The sequence below is a fragment of the Cetorhinus maximus genome, chromosome 4 (genome assembly GCF_964194155.1).
Source record: "Cetorhinus maximus chromosome 4, sCetMax3.hap1.1, whole genome shotgun sequence".
Lineage (NCBI taxonomy): Eukaryota > Metazoa > Chordata > Chondrichthyes > Lamniformes > Cetorhinidae > Cetorhinus > Cetorhinus maximus.
The window spans coordinates 1,573,423-1,600,372 of record NC_135882.1 but is presented as its reverse complement, the minus strand read 5'-3'; the positions used below and the strand labels follow the sequence as shown (position 1 = coordinate 1,600,372).

General features: G+C 44.0%; 1 protein-coding gene across 7 annotated transcripts in view; it reads right to left on the bottom strand.

The window, feature by feature from the left end:
• bbs9 (Bardet-Biedl syndrome 9) overlaps positions 1-26,950 on the bottom strand; it is a 453,250-nt gene that overhangs the window by 89,027 nt on the left and 337,273 nt on the right. The window contains exon 23 of one of the 7 annotated variants that reach the window (XM_078539788.1): positions 6,436-6,531. The exons of the other annotated variants lie outside the window; for them this stretch is intronic. Coding sequence (XP_078395914.1) covers positions 6,524-6,531 — 8 coding nt within the window. The 3' untranslated portion in view covers positions 6,436-6,523. Of the gene's footprint in view, positions 1-6,435; positions 6,532-26,950 lie in introns of those variants that run through there. 7 annotated transcript variants of the gene reach the window in all.

Below are 26,950 nucleotides of genomic sequence, written 5' to 3'. Positions count from 1 at the left end.
CCTCAGAAGGTGGATCATGACACCTCTCCACCATCCATGAACAGAAGCTGAGCATTGTTACAATAGGAGCCACAGCCCCACAAGGGCTCTGGTGGAGAGAACCATCGGTCTTCTCAAGATGCGCTTCCGATGCCTGGACAGCTCAGGGGGCACACTCCAGTATCCTCAGATCGTGTGTCGCTGATAGTGGTTGCATGCTGCGCTCTCCACAATCTTGCACTGGAAAGGGGGGACGCTGTGGACGATGAAGATGTCGACGCAGTGGCTGCGGCTGCACACAATGAGTCCAGCAGTGAGTCCGAGGATGAGCAGGAACAGGGAAATGCTGAGGGGTTAGATGCTGACCCAGGCATCCTCCAGGGAGGCAGAGACACCTTGGAGGCTTTAATCCAACGAACCTTCAGCTAGCACACCAGAAATAGACCTCCAGGACAAGCCTGGGCTGCAGGCTCCATACTCGATACCCGAGTGCAAAATCTGCCAGGATAGGAATATTAACTAAGGGCCTTGTTAATAAAGCTGAATGTCCCACAAAGCGCTCATAACATTATTGGTAACCATCCACCTGCAGAAGTAAAGAGGCACCCTCAGCCACGGTGACATGTCTGAATTTAATATTATAACAAAGGGAACTTAAGAAAACAAAATGACAAAGGTGTCAAACATCACACCAACTCATAAAGACCTCATCTCAGGCCAACACAAAAGCACCAGTGATAAACCCATGATGTGCCTAAGGTGCCTCATGTTTAAATTTTTGGGTGCTACGTTTTGGTGCTGCCCCCTCGCTGGGAGTGGTATCTGAGCCAGCCGGCTGACTCTGCTGTCCTGTTGGCCTCGATGATCTTGGTGGGCATCCTCTGGCCAGTGGGGCCTGTGCTGGCCCCGCCTGGGAGGGAGCGGATAGTGCCAGAGCTGGCATCTCCCCAGTCGTTGCAGCCTCATTGGCAGAGGGTTGGAGGAGTTGCCGCCCTCTTCTGGAGCGCCCTGAGAGGAGCCGGCAGAAACAATAGGCAGCTGCTGCGCCGACGTGAGGTCGCATCGCACCTCCCTGCTCACCGTGGATGGATGGGCACCGAACTAGGAAACTTGGTGCCCAGACCATCTCCCACACTGGCACTGACCAGCTGAGATCAATGCCAATGTGAGGGCTTGCTGGTCCGAGCACATCCTCAGGAAGCCCTGGATTGGTCTCCTGGAGGAGCCTCTCCATCAGAGTCGCCACTCTCTCCATGGAGGACACATGGCACTCGGCCATGAGGCTCATTGTATTGGCAAGAGTCTGCGTAGACTCCTCCAGCATGGACACCAAGCTAAGCACAGCCTCATGTATCTCCCCCAAATGCCCTTGTACACCCGGCCGCATTTCCTGCAGCTGCTGCGTCGAGGACGACTCCAGAGGCACATCATCAGCCACCGACTGAGCAGGTGCCTGGTTCCCTGCAGTCCTCCAGCTGCTGGTGCCATGGGCACTCTCTGTCTCTGCCAGCTCCTCCAGCGGCTGTGAAGTGCCCTCACCGCTGTGCCCCAGGACACTAGCCGATGTTTTAATTCCCGCCTAGGTGCTAGTATCTGCGCTGGTGCCTGCCTGGCAGAGATGGTGTGATGCTGGTGAGTCCGTGACTTCAGGGCCCTCAGGTGTGAGAGGGGGCCTCTGCTGCTCCTCCTCCCGGCCCTGCTCCGCTGATGCTGAAAGGAAGAACAAGGACATTGGATCAGTTAACGTGGAGACAATGTCAATCTGCATCCCTGTCCCCCTGATCATTATGTGCTCATCCTTCCATAAGCAATGGTCAAGCCATGTTGCAAACTTCAATCACTGAACATTCAGTACTGCCATGGCTGCTGGGAGAACAATGGTGACCTCACTGCTGGGCAAACATACCTGCCCATGGCACCCCAGCCTCACCAACACCGGTGGACCTGGGCACATGGCGCCTCTCCAAATCCAGGGCCTCCTGCTCAAAGTGGCTGAGAATCGCCACCTGGGTCGGCCCTCTGCCAGTCCTCACCCGCTCGGCGGCATTATGTGCATTCTTCTCCTGAATGGAGGAAGAACATTGATTAGTGCAACTTGTACCTGGACTCTCTTCACGCACGGCCCACCCCAACCAGAGTGGGACATTGCAGGGCTCAAGTGCCTCCTCACCCCGCTGCTGCCAAACACTCACACAAAGATGCTAGGCTTGCTCCCCACCACCCCCCTCCCCCTTGGACAAATGCTGTCTACATCACATTAGGCACCACACGGTCTAACCTTCCATAGCAAGGAGGCGCAAGCACGTGCAGTGTAGAGGGCAGCAGATCGATCGGTGCCAACGCCACCTTGAAGCTCCCCTCCCAGCGTGTCATCACCCTGACTTGGACATGTCCTGGAGTTCCAGCTCTGCGCCTAGGTGCAGCTCCTCCAGGTTGCCCCCAAAATAGTCATGTGGGTCTCAGTGTACCACATGCTGCGGGGGCAGAACCCATCTCTTCACCACCCTCTCAGGGTGACCTCGGCGTGGGCAATATCTGCTGGCCCACTCAGCGAAGGACACATGTCATTAATGATTCAATACAGTCACTACACTCAGACTTGGGGGGGGGGTGGCTGTGTGTGTGTGTGTGCCAGGGGGTAAGTCTACCTGTTGGGTTAAGTGGCCAATGCCAACATTGTCCTCACCCTTCCTGAGCGCAACAGTTCATTGAAGCGCTTGCGACACTGGATCCAGGTGCGCTGCACCACGTCGCGGGAGCTCACCACCTCCGCCACCTCCTCCCAGGCACGTTTGGTCATATGGAGGGGGCCTCCTCCTCCCATCCTGGGGAACCAGCAGCTCCCGCCGTGCTGTCACCTCCTCGAGGAGGGCAGCAAGGCAATCGTCCGAGAAACGAGGGGTACAGTGCCCCCCTGCCCCACCCTCCTGCCTGGCCTGCTCACCAGCAGCGCTCTGGGAAGCCCTTCCACTGGCCGGGATTCACAGCCTCTGAAAGGCTGCAGGAGCTTTTTAAAACAGGCCTCCGGGTCGCCATTGGACCCGGCGTTTACTGCAGTCCCACCACCTTCCGCCCACTCCCATTGTCCTTGGGAGCCGCAATTCACGCTGGGTGGGCCTTAATTGGCCCAGCAGGTAAAATGGCGATCGGGACTGCGCCCACTCTCGCACGGCCCACCCAACAGGCAGGAAATTCTGCCCATGGTCTCATTTTCATCACCCAAATCAAATTCCAATTTGCTAAAAATATGAATTATGTTAAATTATTGGTTAGAATATAAAAGTATTAAATGTGTTTGAGGTTTAGCTGCATTGATGTTGCTATATCATTGCTTAACACTCAGTTCCTTCATTATACCAGTTGTTGTACCTGCAAAACACCTGCTCCATTTAAGCCTTCAGTTTATGTTTAGAAACCACTCAGTTTAAATGCTGCCAGAATAAAACAAGAGCTTAAAATTCCCTCAGAATTGCAGTTACCTTTCCCGTAGACCTCCCTTACAGGTGTGTGCATATTTTGATTCATTATACAAAGAGCTACATTCTATCGAGGCAGCCCATTCAAGAAACCATACAATCACTGAGCACCTAATTACATTACCCACTTTTATGATTAAGAGGTTTTTCTCATCAAGGGTAACCAGGTAATAATGGATGCAGCTGGTGCCTGTGACAAACATCCACTGACACTCTGCATATCCGTTTGCACAGTCACAAGAGTTTCAGTGCAGCAGTTTGAAACAAACCAAACCAGCCTGCTTGACAGGATGGATAAATATCCAAGTTATCCAACTTGCACCTCTTCTGGCTGAACCTAAACACATTCCTGACTTCCAGGCTCTTCATAAAATCCCATTTACTGTCTCCCTCTATCCCAACTTATTATTTATCAGGCTCCTTTAGCTCTCCCCACCTTTGGTAAGTCAAAACACTGTGCCTCAGCTCACTGGAGCAGGCAGTGGCGTAGTGGTATCGTCACCGACTAATATTCCAGAGGCCCAGGGGAATGCTCTGGGGACCCGGGTTTAAATCCCACCACGGCAGGTGGTGAAATTTGAATTCAATAAAAATCTGGAATTAAAAGTCTGATGATGACCATGAAACCATCACCGACTGTCATAAAAACCCATCTGGTTTGCTAATGTCCTGTAGGGAAGGAAATCTGCCGTCCTTACCTGGTCTGGTCTGGTCTACATGTGACTCCAGACTGAAATGGTGCAGCAGGCTACTCAATTCAAGGGCAATTAGGGATGGTCAGCAAATGCTGGCCTAGCCAGCGGCACCCCATCCCATGAATTGATAAAAAAAAAATCGATTTCCAGGATCTTAAAACATTGCCTCCCTAACTGGCTCAGCTGCTCAGAGAACAGAATATTGCAGATGCTAGAAAAATGAAAGCACAAATAGCTGGAAATGCTCAGCAGGTCAAGCAGAATCCATGGAAAAAGAGTGGTCAACATTTTGCCTTTGGAATGTTTGCAGCCTTGCCATGTATGTTACCCACTTCCTTCAAAGCCTGATATCACCCACCCACTGCTTTCTGATTTATCTCATCTTTGCTTCTGCTCTTTTAAAGCTTGCTGCTGTGCTCTACTATAGGCCATGCTTTTAGGATTTTTAAATATCCCACACACAAAAACATCTGCCTGAAATATGGTCTTATTGCCCAGCCCAAGTCCTGTCAAGTCCAGGCTCCACGCAAGAAACTCCGAACACTCCCAACATGAAGCAGCCAGGACCTGACATCCTTCACATTTTACTCTCGTCTCCTTCATTGCTTCCAGCAAGAGGCCAGAGGACATGCAGTCTTTAAGATGCCAATCTGCCACAGACACTCAGCAGCTCTGATGGTTGAATTACACCATAAAAGGGCAGTGTAATCACAGGAGCTGGGCCAGTAATTAAAAGCCACATTTCAAAGCAATTAGGCATACCTTAACATCTTTAGAGTTGTTTTACAGTTTCAACCACTCAATTAATTCACATAACAAGGCCTATAGGTTTCTAAAGCTTAAAGAATGAGTAACATGGACTGGATATCACACACCGGATGGCTAAAAACCATTCCACTGGTCAGAATCTTGTTATTTTAAATGGATGTTACAAACTCTAGCTGCAGCTAAAACTCCATACTAGGCCCTAAATGTTGGACTGTTTTAGACTCTAATAGGAAGATTCAGGTTTGAGGCTCCATCATTGCTTCAAAAGAAGCTGATTAAAACCTTTAAACTGGTTTTGTGACAGAAAATCTAGCACTAAACATGAATGCTGAACAAAAGTTGCACCTTGGGGTAATTTTCTGAAAAGCTATAAGTATTCATGTTTTTTTAAAAACATGCAAGCTGGTGGTCTTGTGTGTTTTTATATGTGTGTGTGTGTGTAGGGGGTGTGGCAACTCCTAGGGCTCCATGAGGGGAGGTACGAGTGTGTACAGATGTGAGGAATCAGGAGGGGGGGTGTATAAATACTGGGGTGTCGGGTGTATAAATGCTGGGGTGTCGGGTGTATAAATGCTGGGGTGTCGGGTGTATAAATGCTGGGGTGTCGGGTGTATAAATGCTGGAGTGTCGGGTGTATAAATGCTGGGGTGTCGCCTGTATAAATGCTGGGGTGTCACCTGTATAAATGCTGGGGTGTCGGGTGTATAAATGCTGGGGTGTCGCCTGTATAAATGCTGGGGTGTCGCCTGTATAAATGCTGGGGTGTCACCTGTATAAATGCTGGGGTGTCGCCTGTATAAGTGTGTGGAGGCATCGGGTATGTTGTTGTGAGCTGGTGGTTCATTTGTCCAATTTATGGCACTCTTAAAGAGCTTCTTAAATAAGATGTAAATGTTCTCAGCTCAGGAAATTTTCAGCTCTGCTGCCTAGAATGGGTATGCAGGGGTCCAGGATTGAGTGTTTGTTGTCAGATGCAGATAACAAATACTGATAATTCTAAATGATCCCAAACCCGTACTTCTCCAGTATGGAGAAGTAATTGGAAATGACCATGTATGGATCCCCCAAGAACAGATCCTGGCTACATCGTTCCAATTTCCAACTTCTCCTGATCCCTACTGATCTAGTTGTCCATCTTGACTTAATCTTAACTCCACATTCATTAATCAGTGTAATTCAGAGTGACCAGCTACTGGTTGGGACAGACATCTGTATGCTGGAAGCAGCATGAGTGAAGAGCAGTGTAAAGATGCCTATATGGACTCGAAACGTCAACTGTATCCCTCTCCGAAGATGCTGTCATCCATTGCTAGACTCTGCAAGTAACATTGACCAAACCATCGGTAAGAGATGTTAGCTTGAAGTTTAATTGCAGATGCACCAACAATCTGCTGCTAAACTCCATAGTGCCCCTCCCCCAGAGTCAGTTTCAGAAACAAGACATAAAAGATTTGATCTGTAATTATCACTGATGTGGGAAAGGAAAAATTCACACTGGCACAGTGGGGGGTACTTGCCTGGCGTACATCTCAGTTTTTCTCTTCCAGATGTGGAAACCTCTCCAACTCTTTACCTATCTCTCCTGAGCAGTGACATTCCTCAAATTCACACCCCTAACATAAGAAAATGCAGTCATCATCAACAAAAACTCCATTACCACAACATGCAATTAAAGTCTTAACTTTACCCAGCATATAATTGTTCTGCAGTGCCAGCATGTTATTTAGCAGAACAAAAATTAAAATACCTGGAAAAACTCAGCAGGTCTGGCAGCATCTGCGGAGAGGAACACAGTTAATTTAGCAGCTTGGCTTTCAACTTATTCACACTTCATAAAGAAGCTCGATGCACTTTTAACCCTTTCACCCAAACAAATCTATATTTCTGTTTCAACAAGTTAAAACCTGAAAAGCATTGATCTCTGAAGTAGCTCACCAGCTGACTGTCCCCGCCCCCAATCCAGTTCAATCATCCTGCTTTTACAAGTCACATTTTAAAATCTTTATTCAAATTCAGCTACTGACTATCTAGGAAGTCAAACCCTTGCTTTTAGGCTCTTTCCCTCATTTGTAATCCCTTGATGTTGATAAAGAGGTATTTTAAATTGAACCTGAATAGAAATCTTTCCAATTTCTGAAGATAATCCTTATCATTCACTTGACTGATGTCCCATCCGTACACTCCTGGGGAATGAATGACATCCCATCTGATTGTGACAAAGATTAACTATCCCTCCTCCTCCAATTTGCAACCATTGACACAGTAGAACACACCAACTGCCTCCAATTCCCCTCCACTATCGACCACCTGGGTTGGACTGCAGTCGCCTCACTCCATTTTCCCCTATCCGTAGCTACCTACTCTATCCTTCTCCCTGGCAACTGCCCAAGGCTGAACCAGATTGTTTACAATGTTATATTTGACCTGAAATGAGTTTCCAACCACAAATCCATGCCATCACCAAGACCATTTCCACCTCCGTAACATTTCCTGACTCTACCCCTGCTGAAAGACTCCTCCGTGCCTTTGTTACTTCTAGGCTTGACTATTCCAACATACCTCCTGGCTGGCTTTGCATGTTCTACTCTCCGTAAACTTGAGGTGATCCAAAACTATGCTGCTTATGTCCTAACCCCTTCCAAGCTTTGTATCCCAACATCCCTCTGCTCATTGACCTACATTGGCTCCCATTTAAGCAACACATGGAATTTTAAAATTATCATCCTTGCTTTCGAATCCTTTCAGTCCCACTGCCCTCCCTATCTCTGTAATCTCCTCTAGCCCTACAACCTTCCAAGTTCTCAGTGCTCCTCCAATTCTGGTCTCACGCACATCCCCGATTTCCATCGGTCTACCACTGGCAGCCATACCTTCACCTATCGAGGCCCTAAGCCTTGGAATTGTGTCCCTAAACCTCTCTGTCTCTCTACCTTCCTCTCCTCTTTAAGACATAAGAGCATAAGAAATAGGAGCAGGAGTTCAAGGTTGCTCCACCATTTAAGATCCTGGCTGATCTTCGATCTTAATTTCACCTTTCCCGCATTATCCCCATATCCCTCAATCCCCTTAGTATCCAAAAATATGTCAATATCTGACTTAAGTATACCCAAAAACTTAGGATCCACAGCTCTCTGCAGGGAAGAAATTTCTCCTCATCTCAGTCCTAAATGGCTGATCCCTTATCCAGAGACTTCGCATTCCAGGGGAAACATCCATCATTTACCCTGTTAAACCCCTTAAAAATTGCATATGTTTCAATGAGATCACCTCTCTTTCTTTGAGCTCCAGGGCATATGTGAAGTTCTTGGCAAGAAACAGTAATATTCAGTAAGAAGTATTCAGAATCATTAGTGCACATGCTGTTAAAACATGGACTCCTTTTATTCCCTTCTAGACTCCCTCTGTTGGTATATATGTATGATAGTCTTAAGTAGACAAAATGCACAATGCAACTTGCAATAAACTACAGACATATACGCCTGGCATAGTTCATCTCTCCTCACAGGACAATCACCTCAGTCACGGGAATCCCCCTAGAACGCCTTTGCTACACTCTCTCTAAGGTAAGTATATCCTTCCTTAGGTAAGGAAACCAAACTGTACAGCGTATATATTAATGATCTAGATCTTGGTGTTCAGAGGACAATTTTAAAGTTTGCGGATGATACAAAGCTTGAGAGTGTTGTAAACTGTGAGGAGGACAGTGTAGAAATTCAAAAGGACGTAGACAAGTTAGCAGAGTGGGTAGAAAGGTGGCAGATGAAGTTCAATGCCAAGAAGTGTGAGGAGATGCACTTTGGTAGGAAGAACTTGGACCGACAATATAAAATACAGGGTGAAATTGAAGGGGGTGCAGAAGCAGTAAGACCTGGGTGTATATGAGCATAGATCATTGAAAGTGGCAAGACAGGTGGAGAGAGCAGTTAATAAAGCATGCAGTATCGTGGGCTTTATTAATAGGGGCATAGAATACAAGAGCAAGGGGGTTATGCTGAGATTATATAAGACATTCGTTTGACCTCAGCTGGAGTATTGTGTACAGTTCTGGGCACCACATTATAGGAAGGATGTGAATACATTGGAGAGAGTGCAGAAGAGGTTTACAAGAATAGTTCCAGGGATGAGAAACTTCAGCTATGAGGATAGATTGGAGAGGTTGGGGCTGTTCCCCTTGGAGAGAAGGAGGCTGAGAGGAGATTTGATAGAGATGTTCAAAATCATGAGGGGGCTGGACAGAGTAGATACGGAGAAGCTGTTCCCGCTCATAAAAGGGTCAAGTACGAGAGGGCACAGATTTAAAGTGATTTGCAAAAGAAGCAAACGTGACGTGAGAAAAAAACTTTTTCACACAACGAGTGGTTGGGGTCTGGAATGCACAGCCTGTTGTGGTGGAGGCAGGTTCAATCGAAGTATTCAAGAGGTCATTAGACAATTATTTGAATAGAAACAAGGTGCAGGGGTACAGGGAAAAGGCAGGGCAATGGCACTAGGTCATAATGCTCATTTGGAGAGTTGATGCAGACACAATGGGCTGAATGGCCTCCTTCTGTGCCATTAAGATTCTGTGATTCTGTGATACAGTACTCAAGGTGTGTTCTTCCCAATGCCCTATACAACTATAGTAAGACTTCTTTACTCTAGTACTCCAATCCGTTTGTAATAAAGGCTAAAATTAGGAATTTATTAACTCCTAATTAAGCCATTTCTTAAAGCCTAGTTCTTTAACCAAGCTTTTGATCATCTGCCTTAATATCTCCTTACATGGCTCAGTGTCAAATTCTGTTTGATAACACTCCTGTGAAGCACCATGGGACTTTTTAATAATGTTGAAAGCATTATATAAACACAAGAATTTGTTGTTGTTATAACTGCCATATACTGGGTTAATCTTCTACTAAAACACCTTCGCAATTTCTTACTCTTCACTTGCTTCAGTGCAGCAGCGGTTGTGTAACAGCTGAACCTGTAGTGAGCTTCCGCCACCAAACTAGAGCTGATCCTAACATTATCTCACCCAAGTTCAGCTCATTGAGGACAGGCTGAGTGTGGAACCTTCCTGGTCCCTATGGTCCAACATTATTTAACGTGTTTAATCATCAAGTCACTGAGGGAGTTTCCAACATTGGGATTAGATAAAAAGGCTACAGGGTCAGTATGACCTCTGTTGACATCACATCATTGCCACTCTAGCACAGACTATCTCGACATTGGAAAAAAATTAAAAACATTCACCAAAATTGTTCAAAGAGTGATTGAGGCAGAATCCACGCGGCATTAAAATTACATTTAAAAATTTTGCATGTGTACGTTAAGAATGCTGTTCAAATGGAATTCAATTCTATTGAGTGTATTTCAATATTTACATGCCAAGAAGATAAATCCACTGTAAGGTAGCCTTGTAGTGCCAAGTGTATGGGATGCCAATGTCATGTCAGCAATGGTGAGCTCAGACCTGGCTTTGACAGTGCAAAGGTTCAGGGGCAGGATTTTACTTCCCGCAGGCAGGCGCGCAACCAACCCGATCGGGGGTAAAATAGTGTGCGATATTTCACTCGACGTGCGTGCGCGAGAGTTGGTAGTGCCCGCTGACAATTAAGAGGCCTATTAAGGCCTTTAATCGATCAACTAAAACCTAATTTTTGCTGCCTGTCCAACCTTAAGGTTGGCAGGCAGGCGAATTGGCCAGGCAGCCTTTTGATTTTTTAGCAAACCTCATCCGTGGCTGGGATGAGGCTTCCACATTTAAGTAAAAAATAAGTATAAATTTTTGGGCAGAATTTTTATTCTGTGATGTTATTGTGACTGAGTCCCATGTTGGGACTTTTTTTCGGATTTGAAAAATCTTTACTTTTGATTTTAAATTTGTTCAGCTCCCTGAGGCAGCTCCCAGTGCGCGCTCCCACGAGTATGCGCAGGCTTTTGTACTCACACTCCTCCTGCTCCTGCTCCTGTCCCCACCCCGGCAGCCCTGAGGTCCTCAGTGTGCATTTCACACTGGCCGTTAATTGGCCAACCAGCGTGAAATCGCAGTCAGGGGCCAATCATGGGTGGTGGACCATTTCCCAGCCACTCTTGGGCCCACCCACCCGACAACCCAAAAATCCTGTCCCAGGTTTCCCCGTCAAGTTCAATATATGTTATAATAGTGGGGGTGTCAAAAACTTTCTATACTGTTCAGTCACAATGTGAACAATAAACAAAGACTCCATGTTAGAACACACTGCACACTGCTAATCACAATAAATCTTACATTTGCAAAATATTAAATAGAGTACAGGTGATTGGAATAAACATCTGTCATGCGTTTACAATGTCATATGTCAACCCGTCTATCCCAGGGAAACTATACTGAGTGTAGCTGGTCTATCTAAATGGGAATGCCGTATACTGGTAATCACAGGTCATGTTAGAGATCAACTGAAATTGATGGGATTAAAATTCATGCGTTTTTCAATAATTCCACTCCCAAAACCTTTATGCCATATCACCGGTGGACTTGAATGAGTAAATGCTCAAGTCTCTTCCTTCTGAACCAAAAGGATTCTTGATGCTGGAGTTCAGATGAGAGACCAGCTGAACCCCAGTGGAATGCCAGGGCTCAGATCTGAGCTTGTCACTTATATTCGTACATCTTGTATCTGATGAATACAAAACTTGTGCCTGATGCAGGAATAAACAGCCGCTATTAACTTTTTGGTGATTTTATTTGACAGAATTAATTCAGCTATTTCTGCAATATTGTCTCAGAATACCCCTTATTTTCTGGGAATGATTCCCCACTCACTGCAACAGAAAGACAGAAGCTCTTCTGTACAATTGTTTAAAACATATGTTTGTTCCTAGGCAACCTCTGTGTAGTAGCTTTGAATGGTTAAACACAGACAGGAGTGATGGATAACTGTAGATATCCCGTTCACCACAGTTAGGATGACATGGCGACTCAGATCAACACAATTATCTTCAAGCAATGTGTCTGTTTCCACCTGCACATCTAGTGCAACTTCAAATATTACTTTTAGCTTAAAAATAGGAATGTTGTTTACTATAATCATACCTGAGGAATTTTGAGAAGTCAGTCTTGCCAACCCAAATGACTTTTCTTTCATAAAACCATCACTAAAACGCTTATGTAACTTCTGTAATCTCAGAATAGCCTTTCAATTGGTGCCAGAAAAATTGACATCATTAGCTCCAATTTCAGTGAAACAAGTTATCCTCAAGGCAAGTACGTAAAGATTTCATCATGTCCTCGTTTTGGATCATCACTTTCAGCAGCATTAAACACTACAGTTAGGTCAAAGGAATCATCTGCAGTGTAATCAAATAGTATTACTGCAATGCATCAAACTGGATTTCAAAGGAAGCTGGTAGAAAACAAATGGGCAGATAGAAGTACTGTAAAAGTGTGATGTACACTTAATGACTTCTTCAAAACAAACGTACTCTGAACTCTGCTCGTGTGCTGTAAAACAACAGTCACGGCAGCTTGTATGTACCTGTAGATCAGCATCTTTTACTTGGTCTGTTATAGAGGAAACTAAGAGTTTCCATTTGAATCTCAGGTTACTTCTCAGTAAAAAAAAGAGCTTGCATTTAAGTTGAACCTCATCATGGCCTCAGGATATTCCAGAGTGTTTCACATTAATAGATCACTCTTTTGAAGCTGTCATTGTTGTAATGCAGGCAAACACAGCAGCCAAATTGTGCACAGCAAGCTCTCGCAAACAGCAGTAAGGAATTAGTTCAAAAGAAAGAGACATGAGTACTTGCTCATTATATTCGACTGAAGTAGAAATGGAATTATTGAAATTGTACAGATTTTAATCCTATCAGTTTCAATTGAGATACACATCTCCAATAATACCTGTGATTGCCAGTATACAGCATTCCCATTTCACGGACAGACCAGCTACACTCAGTATAGTTTCCTTGGGGGCAGACGGGCTGATATATGATGTTACAAACACATGACTGATGTTTATTTCAATCACCTGTACTCTACTTAAAACTTTGCAAATGTAAGATAATTTACTGTGATTAGCAATGTGTTCTGAGATTGTGCAATTTTTATTCATCATTCAAGTTGTGGCTGAAAAATATAGAAAGTTTTTGGCACTCACTATTCCTATACTATACTTTATAGAGGAACCTGAACTTTTGCACTGTCAAAACCCAATTCTACCATCATGGCTTCCACTGCTTTGTGTGGTGCATCTTCGCCCTCTCCATATAAATCCCACTCATCTTACCCTCCAAAACCTCAACCAATGGCAAGCAAAGTTCAGCAGTCACGGAGCTCAGAGATCCTGCCAAAGCACTCCAACGGTGTAGCACTCCCTCTCTAAATAATTGACTTCAGATCTTTTGAAAATTCATTGCCTGCCATTTAGGAATGGGGGTGAAACTTCTCCTAAGGATAATCTTGTCAAAAAAATTGGCACCACAAAAAATGGGATTCTGATGTCATGTACTTTTAAAATCTTATGGCACAGGAGGGTGCCATTCAGTCCATTGTGCCTGTGCCAGACCTTTGAAAGAACTGTCTTATTAGTCCCACTCCCCTGCTTTTTCCTCATAGCCCTGCCAATTTTTCCCCTTCAAGGGTTTATCCAATTTCCTTCTAAAAGTTACAATTGAATCTGCTTTCACTGTCCTTTCAGGCAGCTTTCCAAATCATAACTTACTGCATAAAAAACATGTTAATATGTCCTAAAACATTACTCATTTCCCCTTTGGTTCTTTTGCTAATGATCTTAAATTTGCGTGCTTTGGTTATCAACCCCCCTGTCAGTGGAAACAATTTCTCCTTATTTACTCTATCAAAACCCTTATCATTTTGAACAACTCCAGTAAATTTTGGCTTAACCTTCTCTGCTCTAAGGAGAACAATCCCAGCTTCTCCAGTCTCTCCACTGAACTGAAATCCCTCAGCTCTGGTACAGTTCCAGTAAATCTCCTCTGCACCTTCTCTTAGGCCTTGATATCCTTCCTTGTGCCATGCCCAGAATTGAACACAATAGGCCAGCTGGGGCATAACCAACATACAAAGGTTTAGTGTACCATCTAAAAGATAAGGAATACTGGGGCTGCTGAATGGTAGATCTTTCTACTCGAGGTCATCTACATCCAGTGCCAGATACACTGAGGGCCTGGTATATCATTCCTGTTCCTCCTCCTGCTCCCCCCAAACAATATTCCTTATTGCAACTTCAGGAAGAACAGGCTTTATTGCACCAATGCGTATTTTCCATTTTTACTCCCAGTCAGTTTATGCTGACAGTGGTGCTAAATTTGGGGAAGTTTTTAAGCAGTGAACATATATGGACATATCATAGAACCATAGAAAATTTACAGCACAGAAAGGGGCCATTCATCCCATCATGTCTGCACTGGCGGAAAAAGAAAAAAGAAAATAAAACAGCTGCCCATTCTGATCCAGCACCCGGTCTGTAGCCTTGCAGGTTACAGCAGTTTAGCTGCAGATCCAGGTGCCTTCTAAATGAGTTGAAGGGTTCTGCCTCTGCCACTAAACCAAGCAGTGAATTCCAAACACCCACCACCCTCTGGGTGAAGAAGCTTTCCTTCATGTCCCCTCTAATCCTTCCACCAATCACCTTAAATCTGTGCCCCCTGGTATTGACCTCTCTGCTAGGGGTAACAGGGCATCCCTATCTACTCTATCTAGGCCCCTCATAATCTTGTACAGCTCAATCAGGTCACCTCTCAGCCTCCTCAGTTCCAAGGAGAACAACCCCAGCCTATCCAATCTCTCCCCATAGCTACAATTTTCAAGCCCTGGCAACATTCTTGTAAATTTCCTCTGCACTCTCTCCAGAGCAATTATGTCCTTCCTGTAATGTGGTGACCAGAACTGTACACAAAATTCCAGCTGTGGCCTAATCAGCATTTTATACAGTTCCATCATTACATCCCTGTGTTTGTATGCCATACCTTGACCAACAAAGGAAAGCATTCCATATATTTTCTTGACCACCTTGTCCACCTGTCCTGCCACCTTCAGGGACCTGTGGACATGCACACCAAGGTCTCTCACTTCAACCCGTCCCAATAACCTCCCATTTATTGAATATTCCCTAACATTGTTGCCCCTCCCGAAATGTATTACCTCCCACTTCTCTGGATTGAATTCCATTTGCTATTTTTCCACCCACTCAACCAAACCATTGCTATAATTCTGGAGACAACAGCTATCCTTTTCACTATCAACTACAGGGCCAATTTTTATGTCATCTGCAAATTTCACAATCATGCCACCCACATTTAAGTCCAAATCATTAATATATACAACAAACAGCAAGGGACCCAACACTGTGCCCTGTGGAATGCCAGTGGAAACTGTTTTCCATTTGCAAAAACATCCATCAACCATTACCCTTTGGTTCCTGTTGCTGAGCCAATTTTGGATCCAACTCGCTACCTTCCCCTGTATCCCATGGGCTTTTACTTTTCTGACCAGTCTGCCATGTCGGACCTTGTCAAATACCTTATTGAAATCCATGTAGACAATCAACATCCATCACACTACCCTCATCAATCCTCCTTGTTACTTCCTCAAAATATTTGATTAAATTAGTAAAACGTGATCTTCCCCTAACAAAACCATGCTGACTATCCCTGATTAATCCGTGCCTTTCTAAGTGATAGTTTATCCTGTCTCTCAGAATTGATTCTAATAATTTGCCCACCACAGAAGTCAGACTGACCGACCTATAATTATTTGGTCTAGCCCTTGCACCCTTTTTAAATATTGGTACAATGTTTGCAGACCTCCAATCCTCTGGTACCTAGTGATGATTGGAAAATGATCCTCAGAGCATCTGCTATTTCCTCCCTGGCTTCCTTCAACAGCCTGGGATACAATCCATCTGGCCCTGGTGACTTATCCACCTTCAAGGATGTCAGTCCCTCCAATACATCCTCTCTCATTTTGCTTATGGTATCTAATATTTCACACTCCTCCTCTTTAACTAGAATGTCTGCATCATCCCTCTCCTTAGTGAAGTCAGAGACAAAGTACTCACTGAGAACCCTGCCCACATCTTCATCATTAGAGCACAAGTTACCGTGTACATCTCTGATCGGCGCTACCTTTCCTTAGTTATTCTCTTGCTCTTAATGTACTGGCAAAACATCTTAAGCCTTTCTTTGATTTTATCTGCCAATATTTTTTCATATCCTCTCTTTGCTTTCCAAATTACCATTTTTACTTTGCCCTTGTACTTTCTATACTCCTCTAGGCTTTCTACAGTATTAAGTCTTTTGTGACTGTCATAAGCTTTCTTTTTCTGCTTTATCTTACCGTGTATGCTTCTAGATTTTTTTTTTATTCATTCACGGGATGTGGGCTTTGCTGGCTAGACCAGCATCCATTGCCCATCCCTAGTTGCCCTTGAGAAGGTGGTGGTGAGCTGCCTTCTTGAACCGCTGCAGTCCATGTGGTGTAGGTGCGCCCACAGTGCTGTTAGGAAGGGAGTTCCAGGATTTCGACCCAGGGACAGTGTAGGAGCGGCGATATGTTTCCAAGTCAAGATCGTGAGTGACTTGGAGGGGAACTTCCAGGTGGTGGTGTTCCCATCTATCTGCTGCCCTTGTCCTTCTAGGTGATAGTGGTCGTGAGTTTGGAAGGTGCTGTTGAAGTAGCCTTGGTAAGTTCCTGCAGTGTATCTTGTAGATGGTACACACTGCTGCTACTGTGCATCGGTGGTGGAGTGAATATTTGTGGATGTGGTGCCAATCAAGCGGGCTGCTTTTTCTTGGACTGTGTCAAGCTTCTTGAGTGTTGTGGGAACTGCTCTCATCCAGGCAAGTGGGGAGTATTCCATCACTCTCCTGACTTGTGCCTTGTAGATGGTGGACAGGCTTTGGGGAGTCAGGAGGAGAGTTACTCATCGCAGGTTCCTAGCCTTTGACCAGCTCTTGTGTCACAGTATTTATATGGCTAATCCAGTTCAGTTTCTGGTCAATGGTAACCCCCAGGATGTTGATAGTGGGGAATTCAGTGATGATAATGCCATTGAATGTCAAGGGGTGATCTGTAGGTTGTCTTTTGTTGGAGATGGTCATTGCCTGGCACTTGTGTGGCACGAATGTTACTTGCCACTTGTCAGCCCAAGCCTGGATATTGTCCTGGTCTTGCTGCCTTTGGACATGGACTGCTTTGATATCTGAGGAGTCACGAATGGTGCTGAACATTGTGCAATCATCAGTGAACATCCCCACTTCTGACCTTATGATGCAAGGAAGGTCATTGATGAAGCAGCTGAAGGTGGTTGGGCCTAGGACACTACCCTGAGGAACTCCTGCAGTGATGTCCTGGAGCTGAGATGACTGACCTCCAACAACCACAACCATCTTCCTTTGTGCTAGGTATGACCCCAACCAGTGGAGAGTTTTCCCCCTGATTCCCATTGACTTCGGTTTTTCTAGGCTCCTTGATGCCACACTAGGTCAAAGGGCAGTCACTCTCACCTCACCTCAGGAATTCAGCTCTTTTGTCCATGAACCAAGGCTATAATATGCCAGGAGCTGAATGGCCCTGGCAGAACCCAAACTCGGCATCAGTGAGCAGGTTATTGCTAAATAAGTGCCGCTTGATAGCATTGTTGATGACCCCTTCCATTACTTTACTGATGATCGAGAGTAGACTGATGGGGCGGTAATTGACCGGGTTGGATTTGTCCTGTTTTGTGTGTACAGGACATACCTGGGCAATTTTCCACATAGCCGGGTAGATGCCAGTTTGTAGCTGTACTGGAACAGCTTGGCTAGGGGCGTGACAAGTTCTGCAGCACAAGTCTTCAGTACTATTGCCGGAATATTGTCGGAGACTGACATCTGTGATGCTGGGGACCTCCGGAGGAGGCCCAGATGGATCATCCACTCGGCACTTCTGGCTGAAGACTGTAGCAAATGCTTCAACCTTATCTTTTGCACTGATGAGCTGGGCTCTCCCATCATTGAGGATGGAGATATTTGTGGAGACTCCTCCTCCAATGAGTTGTTTAATTGTCCACCACCATTCACGACTGGATGTGGCAGGACTGTAGAGCTTAGATCTGATCAGTTGGTTGTGGGATCGCTTAGCTCTGTCTATCACTTGCTGCTTATGCTGTTTGGCACGCAAGTAGTCCTGTGTTATAACCAGGGGATTCTAGATTTGGCAGTACCGCTCTTTTTCTTTGTGGGGAAATGTCTACACTGTGCTCATAGAATCTCACTTTTGAATGCCTTCCACTGGTTTGTCACTGATTTTCTTTCAAGTAGTGGTAACCAGTCCACTTTTGCCAGATCACCTCTCAGCTTCGTAAAATTGGCCCTTCCCCAATTTAGAACTTTCACTCCTGTTCTATCTTTATCCTTTTCTATAATTATATTAAATCTAACTGTATTATGGTCACTATCTCCAAAATGGTCACCCACTGCTTCTTATCCCCTTGCCCGGCTTCATTTCCTAAGACTAAATCTAGAATTGCACTCCCTGTCACTGGGCTTGTTACGTGCTGGTTAGAAAAATTCCCTTGAGTGCAGCTCAAGAATTTTGTGCCCTCTGTGCCTATTACACTGTTTGTATCCCTATTGATATTAAGGTAGTTGAAGTCCCCAACTATTATTGCCCTATTGTTTATGCACTCAGAAATTTACCTACATATTTGCTCTTCTGTCTCCCTCTCACTATTTGGGGGTCTATAGTACACATCCTAATAGTGTGGCTGCCCCTTTTTATTCCTGAGCTCCACCCATATGGCCTCATTTGATGATTAATTTATTATATCATCCCTCTTCACAGCTGTAATTGATTCCTTAACCAATAATCTTACACCACCACCTTTTTTAGCCCCCTCTCTATTCTACCTGAAAATCCAGGGATGTTGAGTTGCCATTTTTGCCCCTCCTTAAGCTAAGTTTCCGTTACAGCAATGATATCACACTACCACGTGTCTATCTGTGCCTTCAGCTCATCGGCTTTATTTGCTATACTCCTTGCATTTAAATAAGTACCTCATGGTATCGCTAAATTCTTGTGCTGTAAACCTCTTAACCTTTGCTTCTTGAGTCTTTCAGTCACCCGCTAATTTTCTGTCTCCCGTTCCCTGCTCTGAATTTGTCCTATCTAAATCTGCCCTCAGGTTCCCATCCCTCTGCCAATCTAGTTTAAATACTCCCCAGCAACACCAGCAACTGCACTAATTCACTAAGGATTCTTAGAGCGGGCAGGAACAGGCAATTTTCAGTCCATCAGCTTGGATCGATCCCAGATCTGAACAAAAGTGTTCTAATCCATAGCCACTCCTATACCCCAAACAGGCAATCTAAACCGGCCCACTGAAACACACTGTAACTGCACTGAAGATGCTCAGTGTTCATTTTTCATAAAATCTCTGTACTACAGACAAGATTTACTGATTCATGAGTACAAATGAACTACACAGGGCTTCCCAGCACTAAGAGAAGAGGAGCCAAAAACATTCGAGTTTAGGATTACAGGAGCCCTTCCCCGTTATTTAATTCCGAGTCCTTCCATCTGCCAGTCCGAAAGATCACCTCAGCCAAAGTCCTACAAACAACCTTCAGTCCACCAGTCTCTTACCATTGGAATGTAATACAAAATCATGCTAGTGAAGGGCTAGAGGCCAAAAAGAGAATTCCTGTCCACTTTAATGATGTGTAAAAATGGTTAAAACTCAAAGATGCCCAGCTTTAAAAAGAACACAACTGCAAGAAGCAGAATTTAGAGGTTCATTAATGGGACAGTAAAGAGCACTATAAAGAATGACTCTTAATCATGAAGATGCCTTTTAGAGAAATGGGTTGTTTTGGAGAGGTGGAGCCACCCCTTTTGTTGGCAATAAAGAGCATTGAGTGTGTGGGGGAGCAACCCTCCTGCTGAGAGAATGTAATGCAGCACCTTTGTAATACAGGTTTTGTTTTATATTTTTTCCTAAGCATTCTCTGTGTAAAATTAAAGCACAATGGGAAATCAGGATGTAACATCCCCAATGTGAGTGGATTATGGAATTGGACAGTAACTCTCTCACACCACATTCAACAGCAACACTCAGTTCTTTGTTGCAGCTTCACAGATTCAGGAAAACGTCCTGGAGACTCTTTGTAACTTTTATTGAAAGATCTTTTAATATGAGAATCCAGGGGGTGCAACATATTAAATCTTAAAGAACATGAAATTCACCCCATGGGTCAGCCACTGTGAATGTGCAAGTGGTTTAAATAGTTTCAGAATGTGTGAAAGGTTTAAATAGTTTCATTATAGAGAGCCTGTGCTTTAATAAGTCAACAGCTCCAATTTCAATAAAGAAGACTTAAAAATAAATCACTATCAACCAGTCCAGGCATAACAAAACACATCACATTCCTCCAATTGCTATGTGCCATATTGTATTATATAGAGGCAAGTACAAAAGTGCCTTATTAAAAGAAAGAAAGATTGATTTTTCTCAAGAAATAATAAATTCTTGCTCGTTTGATGTGTGTGGACCTCATTAGAAACTAACTCCAGCACTGCCAGAGAGTCCTGCGTTTTATCTGTCCAGTCTATGGAGAGAGTGTGATCTGGTGTGATGAAGTCAAGGTCAGCAGCAAGTCACCAAACAAGAGACTCCTGCATGGCACTGGTACGTACATCTTCCCTAGTCTTTGGCTCAACTTAGCGAGATGGACAGGGGGAGTACCAAGAAGTAACAACAATCAGGTATCCAGTCTTTCCAGCTGACCACTCACAACCAGATCCCTCCTCCACCACTTTGATCACCCGACACACTCATCACACTTTCCCGGTCAATTGTAAATGGACAGACTCTTCATTACCTGACTGGATGATTCTTGAGTCAGTCACAGTCTTTACTTCCCCATGTCCATCATTTTTATAATTGACAAAAAAAATGTTGAAAATATATTAATGCCTCTGATTTTTCTCCTGGTTTTTTTCCCCAGCAATGTCCCAAATATTAATCTTAAATTCCTGGAGACTTCAAAGACATTCCTGGAGAGATGGCAACAACTGCCCAGGGCTGTGGCCTGGGATTTTTCTGGTCCACACGCTTCATGGGCTCTAAATTGAATTATTGGCTGGAATACCAATTATGCTTTTAATTCACATACTGCAAAAAATATTTCAGCTCAGAGTCGTGGATCAGCTGTGTGGCTATGAAATTAAACAGAGAAGAAGTGGGGTGAATGAATGATTGATCCAGAAAGCTAATCCATGGTTTAGAAATCACAACAAGAGTTTAAGTGACAAGTAAAAGGAAATCAGTTCCTGATAAAAATTACGCCACTACAGTTTTTTTTTTACAAATCAAACAGCTGGTTTAACATTTTGAGAATCTGTGAAACTCTGCGGGAAATTCCTAAATATGGACCCTTAGGGGTCGTCCCATCTTAAATACCATATTTATATTAATGCACCAAAGCCCCACAGACTTTTGATGCAAAGCTTTTATCTTACGAATGTTGGTGAGGTTTTTCAAATTAATGAAAGAAGCTGATGGTCCTAATCAGCTGTCGTCAATCCATAAAATATGAGTTGTAATACAGAGAGCTGCTGGAGTTCATTTCATACTCTCAGCTGTGAAACTGGACGCTTGTGTGAGGGAATAATTCTACTGATGCTGACAACCCTCTCATTTCTCAACAAGTAGCTATTCTTCCAATGTGAATCCAGACAGTGACAAGCAGCAAACTAGTGCATCATCTAGGCCAAACAAGCTCAACTTGATAAAAACAAAAAGCTAAAAGCTACTGCGGATGCTGGAAATCCAAAACAAAAACAGAACTACCTGGAAAAACTCAGCAGGTCTGGCAGCATCGGCGGAGAAGAAATCAGTTAACGTTTCGAGCCTTCATGGCCCTTCGGCAGAAGGGCCATGGAGGCTCAAAACGTTAACTGATTTCTTCTCCGCCGATGCTGCCAGACCTGCTAAGCTCAACTTGATCCTCTTCAGGATGAGCACCAAAAAAAAAGCTGACACTCCAAGAGCATTACTGAGGGAGGGCTGCACTGGTGAAGGCCTGAAAACAACTCCTACCACTTGTCAGGGGGATAGGAACCTGAGGGGTAACTCAAATTGGAAGGAAGTAAAGCTGGTAGTGGGAAGTAGAAAAGTAGCAAGAGAAATTAGAAAGCAGGCGAAACAAAGGTGAGTACCAACTAGGCTTAGAATGCAGAATAATGTCAAAAATACAAAGTTAAGGGCACTCTACCTGAATGCACGCAGCATTCACAACAAGGTAGATGATTTAAAGGCACAAATAGAGGTAAATGGGTATGATTTAATTGCCATTACAGAAACATGGCTGCAAGGTGACCAAGACTGGGAACTGAATAGTCAAGGGTATTCAACGTTTGGGAAGGGCAGGCAAAAAGGAAAAAGGAGCTGGTTTTGCGCTGATAATAAGGGATGGGGTCAGTACATTAGCAAGGGAGGATCTCACATCAGAAGAACAAAATGTGGAATCTGTTTGGGTGGAGCTAAGAAACAGCAAGGGGCAACAAACATTGACAGAAGCTGTCTATAGGCACCAGACAGTAGTGGTAGTGTGGGACATGATATTGACCAGGAGATTAGAGAAGCATGTAACATGGGTAATATAGTAATCATGGGTGACTTCAATCTGCATATAGGCTGGGTAAACCTAATGAGCACTAATGCTGTGGAAGACGAGTTTCTGGAGTGTGTTAGGGATGGTTTTCTAGAGCAGTATGTTGAGGTACCGACTAGATAACAGGCTATTTTTTATCTTGTATTATGTAACGAGAAAGGGCGAATTAATAATCTTGCTGTAAAAGAACTTTTAGGGATGAGTGACCATAATGATAGAATTTTACATTCTGTTTGAAAGTGAGGTAGTTTAATCTGAAGCCAGGGTGTTAAATTTGAACAAAGGAAATTATGCAGGAATGAGGGGCAAATTGGCTGAGGTGGATTGGGAAAATACATTAAAAGGTATGTCGGTGCATAGGCAACATACAGTCTTTGAAGAATTATTAAATAGTTTACAGCAATTATACATTCCTTTAAGGCACAAAAACACAAAAAGAGAAGTCAATCAACCGTGGCTAACAAAGGAAGTTAAGGATTGTATAAGATTAAAAAAAAAGGCCTATAAAGCTGCCAGAAATAGTGATAAACCTGAGGATCGGGATCATTTTAGAATACAGTGAAGGGGGACCAAGAAACTGTAAAGAAAGGGAGAATAGAATATGAATGTAAACTAGCAAAAAACATAAAAATGTAATTTAAAAGCCCCTATGGGTACATAAAAAGGAAACGTTTGGCTAAGAGAAATGTGGGTCCATTACAGGCAGAGTCAGGAGAATTTATAATGGGAAATAGAGAAATGGCAAAGAAGCTAAATGATTACTTTGTGTCTGTCTTCACCGAGAAAGCTACAAGAAATCTCCCAGAATTAGAGATCCAAGCAACTAGGAAGAATGAGGAATTGTAGGAAATTAGTATTAGTGAGAGAGTTGTATTGAAGAAATTAATGGAACTAAAGGTTGATAAGTCCCCTGGAGCCAATATTCTACATCCCCGAGTGTTGAAGGAGGTTGCTATGGAGATAGTGGATGCACTGGTGATCATCTTTCAAAATTCTATAGATTCTGGAATGGTTCCTCCAGATTGAGCAATGTCATCCCACTCTTAAAGGAGGGAGGGAGAGGGAAAACAGGGAACTACAGACCTGTTAGCCTTACATCAGTAGTAGGGAAAATGCTAGAAGTCTCTATATAATTACAATAAGACATCTTTACTCCTAAACGCAAATCCTCTTGTAAGAAAGGCCAACAAACTATTTGCCTTCTTAATATCTTGCTGTACCTGCATGTTCGCTTTCAATGACTCATGAACAAGGACATCCAAGTCCCTTTAAAGTTCAACACTTCCCAGTCTCTCACCATTTGTGAAATATTCTGTATTTCTGTTTTTTCTACCAAAGGAAAGGGTCAACAGGATGGGTTTGCCGTTGTTAGTTCTGGTGCCTGGGTCAATGCCACGTTGTTTCCCCCGGTTTCATTCCTGTTAGACTTTGTAGTGGTTTGATAGAACCAAGTGGCTTGCTAGGCCATTTCAGAGGGCATTTAAGAGTCAACCACATTGCTGTGGGTCTGGAGTCACATGTAGGCCAGACCAGGTAAGGACAGCAGATTTCCTTCCCTAAAGGACATTGGTGAGTTAGATGGGTTTTTATGATAATCGACAATGGTTTTGTGGTCACCATTACTGAGGCTAGCTTTTAATTCCAGATTTATTAATTGTATTTAAATTCCTACAGCTGCCGAGGTGAGATTTGACCCCATGTCCCCAGAGTATTAGCCTGGGTCTCTGGATTACATTATCACTATGACACCGTCTCCCCGTAAAGTGCTGTGAGCAGACCTGTGGTCATAAAAGGTGCTATAGAAATGCAAATCTTTTTTTCTTTCTTCCCCCCTGACACTCAGGCTAACCACATTGGCCCCATTACTGCATTGGCTGTGATTAGTTAACTCAGCACCTTGGGATCTTTATGATCTCTTTGACCCAGTACCACACCGTACTGAACAGTCCAAGGAGCTCTGTAGGTGTTCAGAAGTTTTGCACTGTCTGTTTTTACAATGTGCCTGGGTACCTGTCACTAACTCTAGGTCGTCTTCTACAAGTGGTGATTTCAGCAGAGCTGTGTTTGAATTGGTTTTGTATTGCAAGTGGGCATCAGGTCACCAACTACATTGATGCGGCATCATAAAAACAGCCTAACTATGAACTGTAACAATCAGTGATCTTTGTGAGAAATAGATTTGGAGAACTCTATTAGAGAAGTGGGAAAGAATTCAATGGTTAAGTGGGCCCTATCACATTTTAACAGCTTTCCTCAAGTGATCAAAGTGCTTGGTCATGTTTTCCTGCAGCAGTTGTATGTGCACTTTCTGGGATTGATCAACTTACTTAAAATCAAAACTTGTTTTGAGTGACTTATGGCCATTTTCAGAAAAGCAGGACACCCTTTTTAAAAATCCCTCTCCAAAAGCATTTCTCCCGTAATTTAAAAATCTGCAACGACCTTCCAATGTCTCTGGGAGATGGGGTTTGTTGTCGGTTCCAACACAACTCAGACATTTATCACAAAGGGCACGTTTAAGTGTAACAATTGCTACTTTGCAGCACTAGGCTCACAGACGTTTACAGCCATAAAGAGGCCATTCGGCCCATTATGTCCGCGTCGGTCAACAAAGATCTGACTACACTAATCCCATTTTCCAACACTTGGCCCATAGCCCTGGAGGCTATGGCAACGCAAGTGACTATCTAAATACTTCTTAAATGTTACGAGAGTTTCTGACTCAACCACCCTTTCAAGCAGCGAGTTCCAGACTCCCACCACCCTCTGGGTGAAAAAATTTCTCCTCAACTCCCCTCTTAGCTTTCTACCTCTTACCTTAAATCTATGCCCCCGGTTATTGATCCCTCTACTAATGGACAAAGTGCCTTCCTATCCACTGTATCTATGCCCCTTATAATTCTATACACCGCAATCAGGTCCCCTCTCAACTTTCGTTGCTCCAAGGAAAACAACCCAGCCTATCCAATCTTTCCTCATAGCTCAGACCCTCCAGCCCAGGCAGCATCCTGGTAAATCTCCTCTGCACCCTCTCCAGTGCAATCACATCCTTCCTATAATGTGGTGACCAGAACTCCAAGCAGTACTCCAGTTGTGGCCTAACCAGTGTTTTATACAGTTCCAGCATAGCCTCCCTGCTCTTGTATTCTATGCCTCGGCTAATAAAGGCAAGTATCCCATATGCCTTCTTAACCACCTTATCTACCTGTCTTGCTATCTTCAGGGATCCATGGATATGCACACCAAGGTCCCTCTGATCTTCAGTACTTTCCAGGGTCCTACCATTCATAGTGTAATCCCTTGCCTTGTTAGCCCTCTCCAAGTGCATTACCTCACACTTTTCCGGGTTGAATCCCATTTGCCACTGCTCTGTCCACCTGACCAGTTCGTTGACATCCTCCTGCAGTTTACGGCTATCCTCCTCACTATTTACCACCCTAACAATTTTCGTGTCACCCGCGAACTTCTTGATCATACCCCCTACATTTAAGTCCAAATCATTTATATACACCACAAACAGCAAGGGACCCAGCACCGAGCCCTGCGGAACCCCACTGGAAACAGACTTCCAGTCACAGAAACATCCCTCTACCATCACCCTCTGAGCCAGTTTTGGATCCAATGTGCCACTAGCATTGTGCCACTTGGTCCACTAGCTCAACTTCAAAACAAAAACCTAAAGCATATGATCCTTTCATACTAAATGGGAAGGGGGGAGGTCTAATTAGCCCAACCCTGCATAAATTGGTATAATTTCAGCAGATAAACTTTCACAGCTGCATACCCACATCTTGTGTCAATTCAAACAGGCAAAGAGTAACTTCAGCAGCCATAATCGCCAGCCCCAGAGGGTTAACACTGGGGAAACTCCACTTATTATACATTGCGGTTCATTCTGTGCGCTCAGACATTTATCTACTATAGATCTGCAGTTTTATTTCTTGCATTTTTGATGTGCTTTTTCCCCTCCACTTGACATGCTCACATCCCAGTGTAAAAGGCAGGGCTCTCTATAGCTGGTTCAGCATAGTTCTTAAATGCACCCCATGTATACAGTATCTTACAAAATTGGAAGGTTTAGTGATTGCACACAAGTCATTTTTTGAAGGTTATTGAAAACAACTTTGTTTCACACACATCAATCTTTTGCACTGAGTTTCCCTTGTATTTTACACTAGAATACTGAATGTGTGTGACTGATAATTCTAGAACATTGCAAACTCAGAGTACTGCAAACTCATACATCTGTGTAATTAAAAGCCTCCTATCTGGTTCAATCGGGAACCAATAACTGTTACAAAATAAACCAGTTTCTCCTATTGCCTTTCATGGATCAAGCTGCTTCCTCAGTTGGATGACCAGTTACATTTAAACATCATCATTCACAACACAAGA